This window comes from Alligator sinensis, unplaced genomic scaffold (assembly GCF_000455745.1).
Source record: "Alligator sinensis unplaced genomic scaffold, ASM45574v1 scaffold702_1, whole genome shotgun sequence".
In the NCBI taxonomy this organism is placed as follows: Eukaryota; Metazoa; Chordata; order Crocodylia; family Alligatoridae; genus Alligator; species Alligator sinensis.
In genome coordinates, this window is record NW_005842567.1 from 921,995 (window position 1) to 938,832 (window position 16,838).

The 16,838-nt window shown below is 41.5% G+C and overlaps 1 protein-coding gene across 1 annotated transcript; it reads left to right on the forward strand.

Moving 5' to 3' along the window:
- Positions 1-3,974: 3,974 nt before the first annotated feature.
- KDELC2 (KDEL motif containing 2) lies at positions 3,975-12,441 on the forward strand. The gene is made up of 6 exons (XM_025214112.1): positions 3,975-3,989; positions 4,446-4,662; positions 5,760-5,956; positions 8,664-8,858; positions 11,434-11,538; positions 12,282-12,441. The coding sequence occupies exons 1-6, from the start codon at positions 3,975-3,977 to the stop codon at positions 12,405-12,407; spliced, it is 855 nt and encodes a 284-aa protein (XP_025069897.1). The 3' UTR covers positions 12,408-12,441.
- Positions 12,442-16,838: the final 4,397 nt, after the last annotated feature.

The following is a 16,838-nucleotide window of genomic DNA, read 5'->3' on the forward strand; positions in this document are numbered from 1 at the left end:
CTCTACTTCACTCAGCACTCTCTAGCAGGGAGTGGCAACCTACAGCCCCCCCAGGCTAAATCTGGCCCATAAAAAGATTGGATCTAACCCGCGGTGGCACAGTGGTAGGAGCCACTTTTTCCACTCTGCATTCCTCTGCCACTCGCTGCTGATCCCATCTATAATGATCAGCAGGTGCCTACTAGGGCTGTGCGAAATGGCACTGTTCTGTTTTGACTTCAGTTTCGAGGTTTGGGCGAAAGTGTTTTGTTTCAAATTTCATTTTGAATTGAAACAGTGAGGCTGTTTTGTCGTTTTGCCCAACCATCGGGCTGGGGAAACGAACTCAGCCCAGCTGGGTTGAGTTCCTTTCTCCAGTGCGATGGTTGGGCTGGGGTTGGGAAGTCAGCCCAGCTGGGCCGAGTTCCGAGAACACACTAGATCGGGCTGGGGATGGGCTGACTTTCCATTCCCAGCCTGATCTAGCGCATGGGATGGGAACTTAGCCCAGCTGGGCTGACTTCCCATTCCCAGCCCAATCGTAGGGCTAGGGAGGGGAACTGAATGATCGGGCTCAGTTTCTTTCCTCAGCCCGATTGCAGTGCTTGAGAAGGGAACTGAGCCTGAACTGGTTCCCCTGTGCTGTGATCGGCTTCCTGCAGCCGGGCTGTGAGAGACGAGGAGAGCCAGGGCTGCGCTCCTGCCTGCTGCTGGGAGCGCAGCCCTGGTTCTCCCCTGTCTCCCAACACCTCGCTGCTGGCTGCTTTGAAACTGGAACGTTTTGAAACTTTCAAAATGTTTTGACTAGCCTTGTTTTGTTTCAAGGCTATTTCAAAGCCCTTTGTTTTGATTCAATTTTGCTGTTTTGAGCTCAGAATGAGTCGAAACAGTGTTGAATCGGAACAGCTGAGGAAATTTCACACAGCCCTAGTGCCTACCTTAGTCCTTGTTGCTCTGTGCCAGGGGCTGCTCTGTCATCCTGCTACTGTAGCTTTTGTTTATCCTTGCTGCAAATTTCACTGGTCCCTGTTGCCATTGGGGATGGAAATCGGTGGCGCTTAGGAGGATAAGCAGAGGCTGCAGTAGGAGATGTAGGAATGAGAGTAGCTCCTGACATGGAGAGGTCATGGAGCTGGGGTGCTGTGGAAAGGATTGGCAGCCCATAGTGGCAGCCAGGTCACAAGCAGCAGCCTGCTGTACTTGAATGTTGCTGACCCCTCCTCTTCAGCATTGCACTAGGACTTCGCCTGCCATGACCCCTTGGCCCTTTTCAGCATCACTGTGTTTCATAGTTTAATCCCCCCCATAGTTTTAAATGTGACCTGTATTTTTTGTTTTTAGATATATGTTTTAACATTTGGCTGTATGAATAAGTATGTTGCTAAAACAAGCCCATCTTATCAAGTAATCTAGGTCAGTTTAACCAATCTGTCCTCTCTACACAGTTTACCAGCAGTGATTTATTTACATTTGCGTAGAGCCTTCCCTTCAGATTCCTTCCCCGCTGTTCCTCTGCACACACCAGGGATTCTCAACTGGGGTGCCATGACACCCTGGGGTGCTTTGCATCCTTTTAAGGATGCTGCACTATAGTAGCACTGTTAGGTATGTGAACACCTACACACAATTCATGAGATTTCAAATAGGAATCCATAGTGTCAAAAACATTCTGCCCTGTTGTGGTCTTTCTGAGTTTTTTGCACGATAAAAAAATGTTCTATTATTTTTTCACAGTCAAAAAATAAGAACATAAGAATTGCCATTTATTGGATCAGACCATAGGTTCATCTTGTCTAGTCTCCTGTGTCGCACAGGGGTAGAAATGGATGGAGTGAACAGGGTATGGCCAAGTTTTTTTCCACTGTTCCTTTCCTGCTTGCAACCTCCAGCATTTAAGGGCCTGGAAATGTTGGAAAGGCGAGAGCTGGTATTGTCTGAGGGGTGCCCTGAGTCTACAGGGGATTCCTTGAGTATGATGAGGTTAAGAACCATTGGTTTAGTGCTTAATGGCTGACAATGTCAAACTTGGTGTTGTATACATCACATTAGGAAATAGAATACAAAAAGGTCCGCTTTGTATACATATAGATCACCTTGGCACCTGGAAGGTCAAAACACAGTAGAGTCCATTTGGACAGATTAAAATTTATACTTTTATATAATAGAAAATTGCTTGATTCATTTTCTTTCTGTATACCACTCAACGGCAGTGTTAATAAAATTCGTTTGATCTGTTTGTGCCACTAATTAGCATGTCTCATTATTAAAAATCTATCCTTTGTCACATTTTTGGCTGCTAATAGTCAAGTATCTTGTCCAAATGACCCAACTCTGAAAGAGATGAGGGAATGATTTAGTATTTTAGTATTACTATCGTAATACTAGTTTTAGCATTTTAAAACGTTGTTCAGTTTCTCTCCAAAATGTTCTGTGCTCGGTTTAAGAACTGAGATGCATTGATGATGCAGCGGTGGTAATCTTTCAGCATAAGACACAGCAGATGTCCAGAAGACATCTAGGTTTTCATTCTCTTATCCCTACTTTTCTAATAGCTGGCCCTTTAAATTTGCAAGAAAAACAGCTGCGGCCCAAAGGTGACCATTTTGTATCTGACTTCTGCATGCTGCAACTGTCTTCCCAAAAGCTGGCAAGTATTCTTTACTACTATTATATTATACCCTGGTTTTTCATCTCTTTCCTGAGAAAATGACTCACCCTCTTAGCATTAACTTGAAACCGTAATAATAAATCTAGTCCTTGCTTTACAACTTTTTGGTCATTCTCACTGTATTATAACCATTGCACTTTAAGGTAACTCACATTTGTCTGTCTCCATCTGTAGGTTACCTGTTGAGATTTGAAATGATGATCAGGAGATCTTGACAGGATCTCTTTTCTCTTATATATGTTGTTGAAAATATGCAATCAGAATAATTTTTCAGAGTAAATTAATAGATGTACGTGGAGTTGCTTCAAATTTATGCTGGGTAATTCAGAGCAGAATTTTATCGAAGACTAACATCTCATTTGTTTTAGGTAAGTAACTCTCATAGCAAGGAGTTTCTACATCTTTTTTTTATTTTCTTCTTTTCAGGAAGAGCACAGTTTAAAGTACTAATCAAAGCACTTTCCCCAAATGAGATTATCCGCATCCATGTCCCTAACCCCTTGGATAGGAACGATGGATCATTTCTCATGCGGTATCGCATGTATACAAGTGTCAATGAAGGATTAAAGATTGAAGTACTGTATGATAATAAACACGTAGCTCAATCTCCTTACATTTTGAAAGGTAAGGGTTTTTGTTCTTTGTTTTGGTAGTTTCCTATTTTATGCTGATAGCCATGACAGAAATATTATGGAATATATTCTAGAAATAACTGTAAAATGGTATACATTTTACATGAACATTTTCAAAGGAAACAAACATATTACTGTTCTTATAATATTTTGCAGAACTTTTTGGTTTTGAGGACAAAACAAAAATGTTTTGGCCTCTGAAAAATAAGAAATCTGACAGATTTAACTTTTTTTATTGCAAACTCAGAAAATTTAAAAGCATGAGAATTCTTCACGGGACCTTTTATTTAGGAAAACAGGCTGTTTTTATCAAAATAATTTTTTAAAAAGAAACATGCCTACTGGCTCTACTTTTCGATTTGTACAATAGCAGTTTGGGATATTGTCAGTAGAGACCAGATAAATCAGACCGTCCTGATGCTTTGTGTTCTGCAGGGCCAGTTTATCATGAGTATTGTGATTGTCCAGAAGATCCTCAAACCTGGCAGAATATTCTGTCATGTCCATCCCAGGAGCCACAGGTTACTAAGGACTTTACACCATTTCCCACCATGGACCTTCAGCGGATGCTAGAAGAAGTCCCAATAAGATTTGGGAAAGCGAGAGGTGCTATTGTTCATTACACCATTCTCAATAATCACGTTTACCGTCGTTCCTTAGGGAAGTACACAGACTTCAAAATGTTCTCCGATGAAATGTTACTCTCATTGGCAAGAAAGGTACTATTTATATTGAGCATTTATGTAAAGGTTGTTGGATCATAATTTGTTTCTGTTTGGATGGTATATTCCATCTTCTGTTTTCATACAGACCTTAAACTAGGATATCTGCTTTATTATTAAACTAAGATTTTATTCCTTCTGCATCAGCATGACCTCATCTCTTTAGGGAGCATATTATCAGTGGTGACTGCCCAAAAGCTCACTGAAACCAGTGAGAAAAGTGCAGGTGTTAAGGGCCCAATTCTGCAAGGCTTCTTGATTTGGAGTCCTGTTGATTTCAGTAAGAGCTCTGCGCAGAGAGGGATTGCAGGATTGAACCCAGAATCACCTAATTTTTATCTCACCTAATCTCGGTCTGGTGGCATGATTGATTTAATCTGTGCAGTTTAGAGAATTGAGGGCAAGATCATAGTGTAATTGTCTTTTTTTTAAATATACATTTAGGTTCATCTTCCTGATGTAGAGTTTTATCTTAATGTTGGAGATTGGCCAGTTGAGCATCGAAAAGCTAACGATACGCCTGGTCCTATACCTATAATTTCATGGTGTGGCTCTCTGGATTCAAGGGACATCGTCCTTCCAACATATGATATAACCCATTCAACACTTGAAACCCTACGTGGAGTTACAAATGATCTTCTTTCTGTTCAAGGAAACACAGGTAAATTGAAATATGGAGGCTTTATAAGGATTCCCAAAAGATTTAGGAGCCTAATTTAAGGCACTCAGTTTGAAAATTTGTCCTTAACTTTAGTCTTCAGTTGCAACTATTAAACATTGTTTAGGTTAACCAGGTACCTTGTTTGGGTTTGGGAAACAAGTTTCTTTTAAGAAAAAAACTCTTCCTCTTATGTGTATTGTACTTCACAAAGAACTATATCCTTTCAAAATCATTTTTGACATGTCATGTTATTATGAGTACCATTGCAGTTTGTATTGTAATGTTTTTAGAAAATAAGCACTCAGTAAAGTAGTTGCTCTGGCTGCTTGACAAATGTAAATATCTCTATAATCCCTTTCACCTGAGAAAGTGCTCTAGTCTTCTAACTATAAACAGTATCGGTCCAGTTCCTGAGGTAGAATTTGGTGAGTTGTAATTGTTTTTAAATAAAAATGGGAAAATGAATGCATGTCTTCCAAGAGATTAACCTCCACTATGTCTTACAAGTCACCTGCAAATGGGAAAATATTATTTGTAGATAGTTAAAGCATGAAAAGCACATTTTTTGATTTTGCTGTATTCTGTAAAAAAGGCAAAAAGGAGTGCAATATATTTATTTTCTTTGTAGATTACTGTTAAATGATGAAATTGGTTGTTAACAAGAGGTAGATTATTGCTAAAGGTGGAACAGAATTGTGTTTTGGAATATTTAGGTGAACTCTTAAAACAAATGTTCGCTTAATTAGAGACCCTCTTGTGCAGGTGTCAAAGCATTTGTACAGTTAACATAAAAACCAACAAACATTTTCTTGAAAATGTGTTAAAAGTACAAATCATTTTCTTGGTTTCTTATAGATATAGGCCTTAATTATCTTTATAAGTTTGTTTTTATGCCAACATTCAGATCAGGGCAGATGTTTTCCCTAGCTGTAAATTTTCCTTTAACTAACAAGTTCATAATTAGAAATTATGCTGACACCCACTTTCCTATAAATGCGATAATGAAACGTTCTCAAAATATACTTGTGTTGCTTACACCTAGTGTAGCATGAACATTTCCAGGCTCCTTTCTTCCCTTATCTTATCAATACTCATAGGCCCTTGTTGGAAAAACAAAACTGAACGAGCTTTATTCAGAGGTCGAGACAGTCGAGAGGAACGTCTAGAACTGGTGAAATTATCTAAGGAGCATCCAGAACTACTAGATGCTGGAATAACAGGATACTTCTTCTTCCGAGAAAAGGAGAAAGAGCTGGGAAAGGCTCAGCTGATGGGATTCTTTGATTTCTTTAAGGTATTCATCATATTGTAGACATGGGTTTGTTTTTGCAGTTAAGTAGTTACCTACTATAAAAAGCAGTAGGTTTTCTTTTTAACTTCAATGATTGGGTTTTAATATGTGAAACTGTCATGCTGTCCTGGGAGTATTTGTCCATTCAAAGTATATGTGTAGTATCCATACCTACAATGTAATCATTTCTAAAGAATGCCATTATGGGCTATCATTATGGTCCTATCCAGAGCTCAGATTCAGATTTTTGACACACTGCTACTACGTCAGTTTCTTATTAGGGGATAAACATGAAAATAACAGGTGCATTTTATATAGATGTAAGGATGCTGTTAAACTTCAGAAAGAGAACCCACAGTAATGGGTAAAACAATATATTGAACGTTCTTAATAGAGCTGAATGTGCAACTTCTTTCAGTGTTGTATCAGCACCAGCCAAGCTGAGCAATAGGTAGGAGGAAAATTTGGAATATCCTCTTCTGCTTTGTTCACATTCAGTGGTCTGCAATCAGTTTCTTGACATCTGGATCCAGTCTTTGTACTTTTTCTAATTTTGTTAAATGTGATCCACAAAACAGACAAGTGATTTTTCTGTCTTCTAAGCAATTTGGGCTATGTTATGTCATTCATTGGATGTTGTGTGGAGCCACATCACCTCAAGGTTGAAGGGCTGTGAGATGAGAGAATTTATTCATTCAACTCCTATCTAAAGTCAGTGGGACACGTCTCATTATTAATGCATTGACAGGACTTGGATTGATGATGTCATTAGTAAACAGAATATTGTAAGTATCTATCGTCTTGGGAAATGTGCAGATTAAAACTCTCACGTATCAGTACAACTGATCTTGGATATCTGATAGAATGTGAAAGTTTCTAGTAGCAGGTTCTTTACAATGTATAGTATGTTAAATATATTATAGTTTCCATTTTTTTAAATCCTATGTTTGCCTTGCAAAATCTTAATTTTGGTTCAGTGGCTCCAGTGGAATGGCAATGGTTCTGCTGATTCCTAGTGAGAAATGAAGGGAGGTCTTTGTTTACCAAGCTGCAGGACAGTTGTACATTTATTGAGGTAAAACTGATGTAAATAGAGACACTGAAGTCGATTTAATTTTTATAAACTGAGTTAACCCTTACAGCAAAACCCTTAGTTAACTCAGAAATGTTACCATATTGCTAAAGTAGATAGTAGGTATTCGTGGATATGTCTGGTGCAATGTTAGTACCATATTTGCTGACATATAACAGTCCCCTCCCCTCTCCTCCCATATATCACACACCCTGGCTTGGGAAGGTGGACTTAAGAAAAAAAAGATTTTTCCTTGAAAATACCACTAAGTGGTAATTTAATATAACCAGTTATGCAAATGCAAAAAAACTTTACAAAGAGTAAGTTATAAAATCAAAACACCGCACCTGGACTTTGTATATCCCTTAGGTGGCTCATTGCAATATTGTGCCATATCTCTACAACAGAAGCCAGCCTACTGCATCCAGCAAGGGCTGCAAGGGGGTGGGGGAGCCTGCCACTGCTCCATTAACTCTCTGCCCCAAGCTGCTATGTGGCATTGGAGCCTGGCCAGGGACAGAAAGTCTGCTCGTGCTGTCTGACCAGGGTTGCTCTGAGCAAGCAGCAGCCCAGCTAGGGACAGGCTACCTGCCCTCTGACCTAGCTTGTTGTGAGCAGTTTGCAACTCCAGGTCAGGGCAGACTCCCCACAGCAGCTCTGTGGTGTGGGCTCCCCAGACGGTGCCCAGGGCTAGTGTTCTGCTCGCTGCTCAGGCTGGCAGCTAAGTGGCATTACCATATTTCCTCACATATAGTATGCACCCAGATTGCCAAAAGTTGTTTTTGAAGAAAAAACACATGGGTTGTGTGTGAGAAAATATGGCATTATTCTATTTATCTTTTAAGTGAGGATAAACTTAGTCCTCTTAAAATAAGGATTAGCAGTGTAAACTGGCACAAAGTGAGAGCTGCCTCTCCCAGACAGCTCAGCTGTTGTCCCAGTTCCAGGCTGCCTTCTAATAGAAAACTCATTATGGAGCCTGGATTGTCTGTGTTGTGGTTTTGTGATGTGGTCTGTGATTCGCTCAAGGGGTATAATGAACTGTTAAGAAGCAAGTCATGTTTGAACTTCATGTGTACAAAGTAGGAAGCTGATACCAGTGACCTGAAAAACCTGGGATGGGCAAAGAAATGAAGGCATTTTAACTTTGTTTGACTTTCCTGTCAGTTTCTAACCCCATGCCTCTTTTTCTGGTATATCAGTGTTGCAGTTCCAAGCACTTACTTGCATTGGGCCATATCCCTCTAGATTTACTCATTGACTTTTATGGGACTAGTTGGGTAACCCATGTTTGGCCTGCTTTTAAACTGACCTTCACATGATATCTGTAAAGTAGGTATGTGAAGACATGGTGGCATGCGGGTTAAGTAATTTATGCCAAACTGCATAAGAGATCTGTGTTAGTGCCATTACAAAACCAAGAAATTCGTTATTACTAGTCTTGGGTGGTTCCTCTCTTGTTATTTGCTGTTTTAAGAATATTTTGAAATTGTGTACGTCTAACACTGAAATTGGTGACAGATGAGTGTGTGGCTGTACTGGTTTTACACTTTTGGATAGGTTTTTGTTCTGATGGATGTATCTGTTTGGTTTCAAAATATTTTCCTCCTGCTTTTATTTATTTATTTTTCTTTATAGTACAAGTATCAGGTGAATGTAGATGGGACGGTAGCAGCTTACAGATTTCCATACCTCTTGTTGGGTGATAGCCTAGTACTGAAGCAAGACTGTCAATACTACGAGCACTTCTATATTGCATTAGAACCATGGAAACATTATGTTCCGGTTAAACGAAGACTAGAGGACTTGCTAGAAAAAATAAAATGGGCTAAGGTAAGTGTTTTTCCAACAAATTTAGGGGAATAAATTGACATGTGAACAAATACTGTCCTACATCCTTCCTTTTAGACTTCCACATGTACGTTCTGCCTCAACTTTGTATTGAGATCCTAGTGGAAAAGGCACACATTTGGCTATTATTATTATTTATTGAACTCAGTCAGAGGTCCCACTTATGTAAATAACCTCATTCAAGAAAGCACATAAGCACAGGCTTAATTTAAGGTACCTGCTTAAGTGTTTTCCTGAATCAGAGTCTTAATATAGAAGTTACTGTAGCATGTATATCAGAGACATTTCCAGATGTGTAAGGCTGCTTTCAAACTTAGATTCCTTTATTTTAAGATGGAAATCGTTACTCTGATCATTACTAGGTGATCTCTTTTATTGGACCAGCTGTTGGGTAGAGTTAGACAAGCTTTCAAATGCAAGGCATTCTTCATCAGCTCTGAACAGTAAAAGCCAGCACAGCATAGTAAAAAACAGTTTTAAGGGGGTGAGGGGAGAAATTCCTAAGGGTAGCAGACAAACAATTAGGAGGAGAAAAGAATCTGATCATTGGAAGATCAAGGCCTATCAAAAGGGAGGAAGGGTCATTCTTATCTTTCATGTGTGGAAAGAATTCAGGAATCAGGTAGGTTTATAATATGCCATAAAATCAGTATCAGTGTTAAGTCCTTAGCATCCCCCCCAGCTTATGAATTTTTGTTCCTAAGTTTGCTTTTTAAAGGCATTGAGTAGATTTTACTTGAGCATGAGGACAATGACATCAGAGAAGGAGTGGTTGTTCTGTGAGAAATACACTCCTAATGATGTATGTGTCTGTGTGACAAGTGGTTTCAGGATCGTTTTGATGAATCCCGATTAGCTTCTCAGTGAGGGTACCACAGTTGGATATGGTAGGTCTGCCAAGTTACCTTGTTTGTGGATATTTGGGAACGCACAGATGGTTCTTGGGATGGGAGAGCAGAGAATATGTGAAAATAGGTTTTCTTGCAGATGGTGCAGGAAGGATTTAATGATATCTTCCAGTTCCAGAGTGAATTCTGGTGTAGGGTCCTCCCTAATTCCTTATAGTTTTTAGTGTCAGAGTAGCCTGTTGGCTTCGTGATGGCTGAGGATGACTATCGCTCCACCCTTGTCTGCTCTTTTATTACTACTTCGTTGTTGGATCTTAGGGACTGATCAGGATAGAAGTTATTCCAGACATCTTTCTCACACATACAAAAATAACATTGCTCTGTAACATGCTCCAAGTAAGATGGAAGATATCTATAAAGTGTGCCAAAAAATATTGTTGTGGCAGTGGAGAATAGAGTTCAGGCTTAAAAGGTTAAACCATGATTAGTTTAAAAAAACAGAAATTGTTTCAGTCTGAGAGCATAATATCATATATACTCAAATCCAAAACTAGGTTCCTATTCCCAGTCAGCATGGGGAGAAGAAAAAGCCTCATCTTGGATGTGATTACTGGTCTGGGGTGGGTGGCGCTTCAACTTTGGCTTTAGCCCCAGGCTTGGGGTTGAAGCTGGAGCAGAACTGCTGCACGACTCAGGGGCAAAATGGCTCATTTGGTGGAGGAGGGGGCATGCAGCCAGAGGGAGCTCAGGGGAGATTTCAGGATGGGAAGGAACCTGCAGCCTGTTTACCCTACTGCACGCTCCCCTCCCCACATCTGGTCCCTCCAGCCCCAACCCAGTTAGACTAGGAGCTGCCACTGCTTCTACCTGGCTTGGCTGGGGCTGGGCCAATTCTGTGCTGCGGAGCAGAGCTGTAGTAGAAGGTAAGGAGGGAGGGTGGGCAGGAATTGGAAACGAGGGGTGGGGCAGACCTAGAGAAGGAGGGAGGGATTAGGGACAAGGGGCAAGGGTCTGGCCCTTCAAACCCTGCTGCTGCTTTCCCCACCACAGCAATAGTGGGACAAATTTTAAGATGACCTTCTACCAGTTACAATTTGTCATGTGTAGATTCTAACAAATTAACTGGGGGGGTAGTCTTAAATTTCAAAGTTATCTTGGATTCAGGTAAATATGGTAATTCTTCTTAGAGAACTAAGTGAAAACACTTTTAAATAAAGACCTAAAATGTAAGTGCTTGAATACAAGTCTCAACATACTGTTCATATCATCAGTACACATTCTATTTAAAAACTTCAGAAAATAGTGCTGGAAACCAAAATAGTTTCCTACATCTTGCAAAAAAAAGAAAACAACTGTAGCTTTGTATTATTTGTGACCAAATTTGTGTGAAATATGTAAAATCTGCTTGTGAGTTGTCCTGTGATTTGGACAGCATTGTAGAGCAGCAGCAAACTGATTATCCAAAACTGTACAATTAGCTACAATTTTGTTACTGATAGCCCTAAGCTATCAATGTCTTTGTGACCATGAAAGCACTCTGATAAGTTCCAAAAATTGGAGTTAAATAATGTGCTGTTGCAGTGCATCAGTAATTGTACGTAATATTGCAGATCTCATTATGGGGCTGTTGAGAATTATCATGCAGGAAAAAAGCAAGCAACTTACTGATTGCTCTGTTATTCATTGCTGTTTTCTTTCCAATTTCTCAGGAAAATGATGAAGAAGCTAGAAAAATTGTTAAAGAAGGACAGTTACTTGCAAGAGAATTATTGCAGCCTCACAGACTTTATTGCTACTATTACAGTGTGTTTCAGGTTAGTGCAATATATCCTTTGGTTCGCCTTCCCTCCAGCTGCTACTATTTTTAACCCTTTAAACTTCCACTTAGTCTGTACAACTTGACAGACATTGTTCACGATCCATAGTTTACAAGGATCTGTCTGTAGAACTCTGGGCAGAATTTACCTGGTTATTCCAGTGAGGCAGACTAAATTACCATGAGTCCTATGGGGATAGAGATATTGTGATTTCTTTTTTCCTCCATCAGATTTGTTTCCAGTATTAAGCAGTACTTTGCTTCTGGTGGAGACAGGGCATAATCATCCATAGTCTTTGCCAGGGTGTCAGTGCAAGCAGTTTGTGCAGCAGCATGGAGAAATAGTAATATTCCTTTTCTTGCAAAAAGTAGAACTCTAATATGATTCAACCCCTCTAGTCTCTCATTCCTTTGCTATTCTGCCATATAGAGCCGGATCTCAGCTTCAGCATACATTGCATGCATGGACCAATGACACAGCATTTTGGACAGTACAGTGTACAAAATGACAGTGTTATTTGACCATATTTGAAGCTGGCATTTAATAATAGGTCATAAGGAAGTTCTAAAGGCAACTTGGTTCATTTGGAAGTATTGCAAAGAGAGCCTGGTAAACAGACTGTAAATGACATACGGAGAACTGGATAAAGGGAGGTTTGAGCGTGGAAGGGAGTAGGAGTATTCTGTTGCAAGAGTAACATGTTGGTTTCAGCTTTCTTAAATGCTGTTTACAAATTTCAGAAATATGCCAAACGCCAAGCCAGCAAACCTGAAATACGGGATGGAATGGAGCTTGTTCCTCAGCCTGATGACAAAGACTCTGTGTGCAACTGCCACCGGAAAAAGCCTCCAAGGGAAGATCTGTAACAGTACCAGGTGGAGAAAAAAAACAAAAAAAAACACACACATCTGCCTTGTGATGCAGAAGTTTAAATAATAAAAAAAAGCTGTGAAATTCAGGGCATACTTGTGCAGTGGGAAAGCATTATTGGTTAAGTATTCTTGCTGTATGTATGTCGCTTTTTTTTTTTTTTTTTAAACTCTGGCTATACTAGCTACGAGAGATCTTTCCAAAGTTAAATGCTCCTTTAGAAGAATGTGCACTAAGAACACCAACATGGAGTACATTAAGATTAGGATTTCTCCTTCAACTCATCTGCTTTACATCAGTGAAGTCTTTTTTTTAAAAAACTTCAATTAATTTACCAGAGTATTAAGATGATTACTGTGGGTACAATATATTTGTGGAACTACAGACAGAAAATGAATAATTTTGGTATACAATTTCTGAATATGATATTGCTATCAAATGATCATTTTGTAGCCTGTGTTAGATTTAATTCTGCTCCCCATTCATTTCCTAGTGGCCAGCTGTTCATATCAGGGCACAGTTTGGAGGGAAGAAAAAGATGACAATAATATTTGTCTATGCTCCATTGATAAAGCAAGCTCTACATGCAAGTTATCCAAATAAGTGCCACTCACAGTCATAAGAGACTAGATTGACAAAAGCACTTGGGCACTTAAGCAGAATTCTAGGTGCCTATCAGCTTAGGTATCAGTAAATCTGCAGACACCTAAGCTTTTTGCCAATAAAATTTCCAATTACTACTGTGCTGTTCACTACCTATGACAGTGTTTCTCAACCTTTTTTAAAGATGCAAGGTCCCGACACAAAATACAGCTCTTAACTATCTGTGTTTTCACTATCGAAAAATACTAGAGCGATTTTTAATTTTTTTTTCTGTTGCAAAAAAGTCAGAAAGTGCTAAAATCATTCTGACCTGTTGCAGCCTATGGATTCTTATTTGAAATCTCTGGGTATATCTTACGAAGCATGTCTGCACACTTAGCAGTGCTAATATTGCATAGCATGGCACCTCATTGCATCCTTGACAGGATCTCAAGCCACCTGTGGTACTACACTACCCTTGTTTAGAATTGCTGGCTTGTGTGGTACTTAACCCTGGGATTCACAAACTAGGCATCAATACACTGGAGTTCCCAGAGATGTGCCATACGATAAGTGCACACAGAGCACATGCAAGACAGGCTGACGGGACTGAGATTAGCATGGATCACAGAAGCCACAAACACACATTCAAATGTGGCCTGTGGAGAGGAAGATGGTGCTTGTGCTCAGCTCTTACATAATAGCCTGGTGGCTTCAGTACTTACCCAGGAAACAGGAAGCCTTGGTTCTAGACCTTCCTCAGTCTATAACGGAGTTCAAACCCCTCTAGATAGTGGCATGTGATGGATCTGGGTCACTGTTCAGCTAGGAATGCAAGATTCATGAAGACAGAAAGCAAAGAAGGAACACAGCTAGCCCAGTTATGAAAACACTCCCCTAGGTAGGGGAGACCTTGATCACAAAGCTGTTTCTTTTTTTTTTTTTTCCATCCAATGGCTGCTTAAAGCAGTGGTGCTCAACCTATGGCCCACAGGCTGGATTCTGCCCGTGCCATGGGGGATCAGCAGCAAGTCCATGCTGTTGACCCCCTCCAAAGTCCTGCCTCTTCTCTCCCTTTCACCTTGTCTACAGCAGGCACTGTTTACTCTCTCTTTCCCCTTCCCCACCCCCAACTCCCATAGGCAGGTGATGGTGAGGTAAGCTGTCTTTCCTCCCCTGTGACAGGTGCTGTTTACAGAAGATAAGCCCTCTTCCTCTCCCTCTGACATTGGCAGCCACTTACTTCCCCTATCTATCTCCCCCTGTTCCCTAGCTTGGGAAGGGGGTGACAGCCCATGGTGCAGGTAGGTTGCAAACACCCAGCCCGTAGCAAAATTGAGGTTCCGGGGCAGCCGTGATGCCCTCTGGTGACCACGCAACCGCCTGCCCTGCTCCAACTGTAGGGTACCCTCTCCTTCTGACTCCTCACACCTTGATGTATTCTTTGGATGATGGGGAGGGAGGCTACCTAAGGTTCTTACAATGAACTCAGTCCTCCTGACAGCCAGCAGGGCCCCCCTGGACCCTGCTGGTCTCAGTTCTCCCTCTCTCAGGCTAGTGGGCCCTCCTGACCTTCCAATCAGGAGGCACCCAGCCAAGTGTAGGGGTTTCTCCTTTGGGTCTGATTGCTGGTTTCCAGGGCAGTTTGTGCTTGCTGCCCTAGCAGCACCCCTGCTGCCCATGTTAGGCTCTGCTCTGCTGTCTTATTGCATAGTGGCTAGGTTTGCAACAGGTGATCCTAAGCAGAGTTCTGACCAGGCTGCAAGTCTGCCCCTTTATTCCAATGAGCAGCTCCCTGCCTAGGCAGCAATGTATATCCACTGCCTGCCTCTTTGTATGTGGCTGTATTCTGCTGTCTAGGCTCTACCAGCTGCAGTTTCCTTAAAGCAGGGGTGGGCAATTATTTCAGGCGGAGGGCCACTTACTGAGTTTTGGCAAGCCATTTGAGGACTGCATGACAGGGAACCAGGAGCAGATAAATATTAAATTTCTAAATTTTTTAGGGGCCCCACAGGCCGGACAGAATGGCCTGGTGGGCCACTTCTGGCCCATGAGCTGCATTTTGCCCACCCCTGCCTTAAAGTAACAGGAACCCAGGCTCCCTGTTACACAGCCCACTGCTCGAGTGGGTGAGTTTCATTGGCTTAAAGCAAAATGCATAGGTAGACCTGGGAGCAGCTGCCAGAATTCAGGTCTTTCCTCTCTGAAGAAGGCTGGGCAGAATGTCATGCTAATCTACCTCTACAGCTTCTGATAGCTGGAGCTAGTTTACAAGCTCTAAATCCTGATTTATTAGAATAATAATAAATAAGCTGATGTGCTAATACAGCATGCCCTTATAGAAGTGTAGCAGTTCTTGGGTTTCTGTTCTTAAAGTGTGCTAGTTGGGCACTGCTGATTGAAGGTATCTCTAGAATGACAGTTTTTGCAGCTGGGTTAGCACTTCTGAGCTCTCTATTAGACAATTAAATTCCACCTATATTTAAGTAACCACATTTTTTAAATATTTTTGGTCAACCTTTTTTTCTTGCATGCCTGGAAAGAAAAACTTAGCAAGGTGACTTAACTGTCAGGTTATTGGCTATTTCAGGCTCAGTTCCCAGTCTCTTCTGGAGCTATTCCACTCCAAATAAATAATTTAAATATTACCCTGGGAAAAGGGAGGCAGTATCTGGGCAATCAGCATGTGGGGCACCTAATCCCTGTCCCTTTTCTGTGTTTCCTTTCAGACTAGTTTAGGCAATTAGTTTCAGAGAATCTCTTTCCTAGGCCTCTGCCTCTGCCTCTCCCCATACATTAGATGCATGTGTGTCTAATTGAAGGTTACAGATGCCACTGTGATACTGTTTTGGACTGTGTGTATCCAGAAGCCTGGTGCTGCAAAGCTGGGTGTTCATTTAGTCCTTAGTGCTACTGTATGTTTAGTTTCAGTTCACAAAACTCACAACTTTTAGAATAATAGTGATGAGGAAGGCAGTAAAGAGCAGTTTCATCACTCTAAAAGGCTCTAGGCTACATGGGGGGCAAGGAGAAAGGGATTTGGTGGTAGGGGTCTGCTACAGACCCCCACATCAAGAGGAAGAAAGAGATTCGGGGCTCCTGAGGCAACTCTCGGAGACCACAAAAGCTAAAGAGGCGGTAGTCATGGGGGACCTAAACTACCCGGACATCTGCTGGGAGTCACAGACAGCAAAGTCCCACTGCTCATGCAGGTTTCTAACCTGTGTACAGGACCTCCACCTGACACAGGAGGTACACGGTCCCACTAGGGGGAATGCCATATTGGATCTGGTATTGGCAACGGGGGATGACATGGTAGCCATCTGGGGGTCAGTGATCACCTAATAATAGAATTCACCATAAAACGTCGAGTGGGTAAGGTAACTAGTAGGGTGAAAGTGCTAGACTTTAGGAAAGCTGACTTCAGTGAACTCAGGCGATTAGTCAAGGATGCACTGCAGAGTAGGAGTTTTGAAGTGATGGGAGCCCAAGAAGGGTGGCTGTGCCTTAAGGAAATGATCCTTCGGGCACAAAGCAAGACGATCCCCGAGCGAGGCAAAAGGGGGAAAGGGGCCAGGAGGCTTCCCTGGCTGACCAGAGAAATCCAGGGCAGCCTAAGGGACAAAAGATGAGCACATAAAAAGTGGAAACAGGGAGAGATCACCAAAGATGAATATACCTCCTCTGCTCGTGCTTGTAGGGAGGCAGTTAGACGGGCCAAAGCTACCATGGAGCTGAGGATGGCATCCCAAGTAAAAGACAACAAGAAATTGTTTTTTAGATATATTGGGAGTAAAAGGAAGGCCCAGGGAGGAATAGGACCCCTGATAAATGGGCAGAAACAA

Excerpts from the sequence above, each read along its gene's own strand:
- KDELC2 (XM_025214112.1), top strand. Across the intron at positions 4,663-5,759 it reads TTCTGTTCAAGGAAACACAG|GCCCTTGTTGGAAAAACAAA; the intron begins GTAAATTGAAAT and ends CAATACTCATAG. Across the intron at positions 5,957-8,663 it reads GATTCTTTGATTTCTTTAAG|TACAAGTATCAGGTGAATGT; the intron begins GTATTCATCATA and ends TTTTCTTTATAG.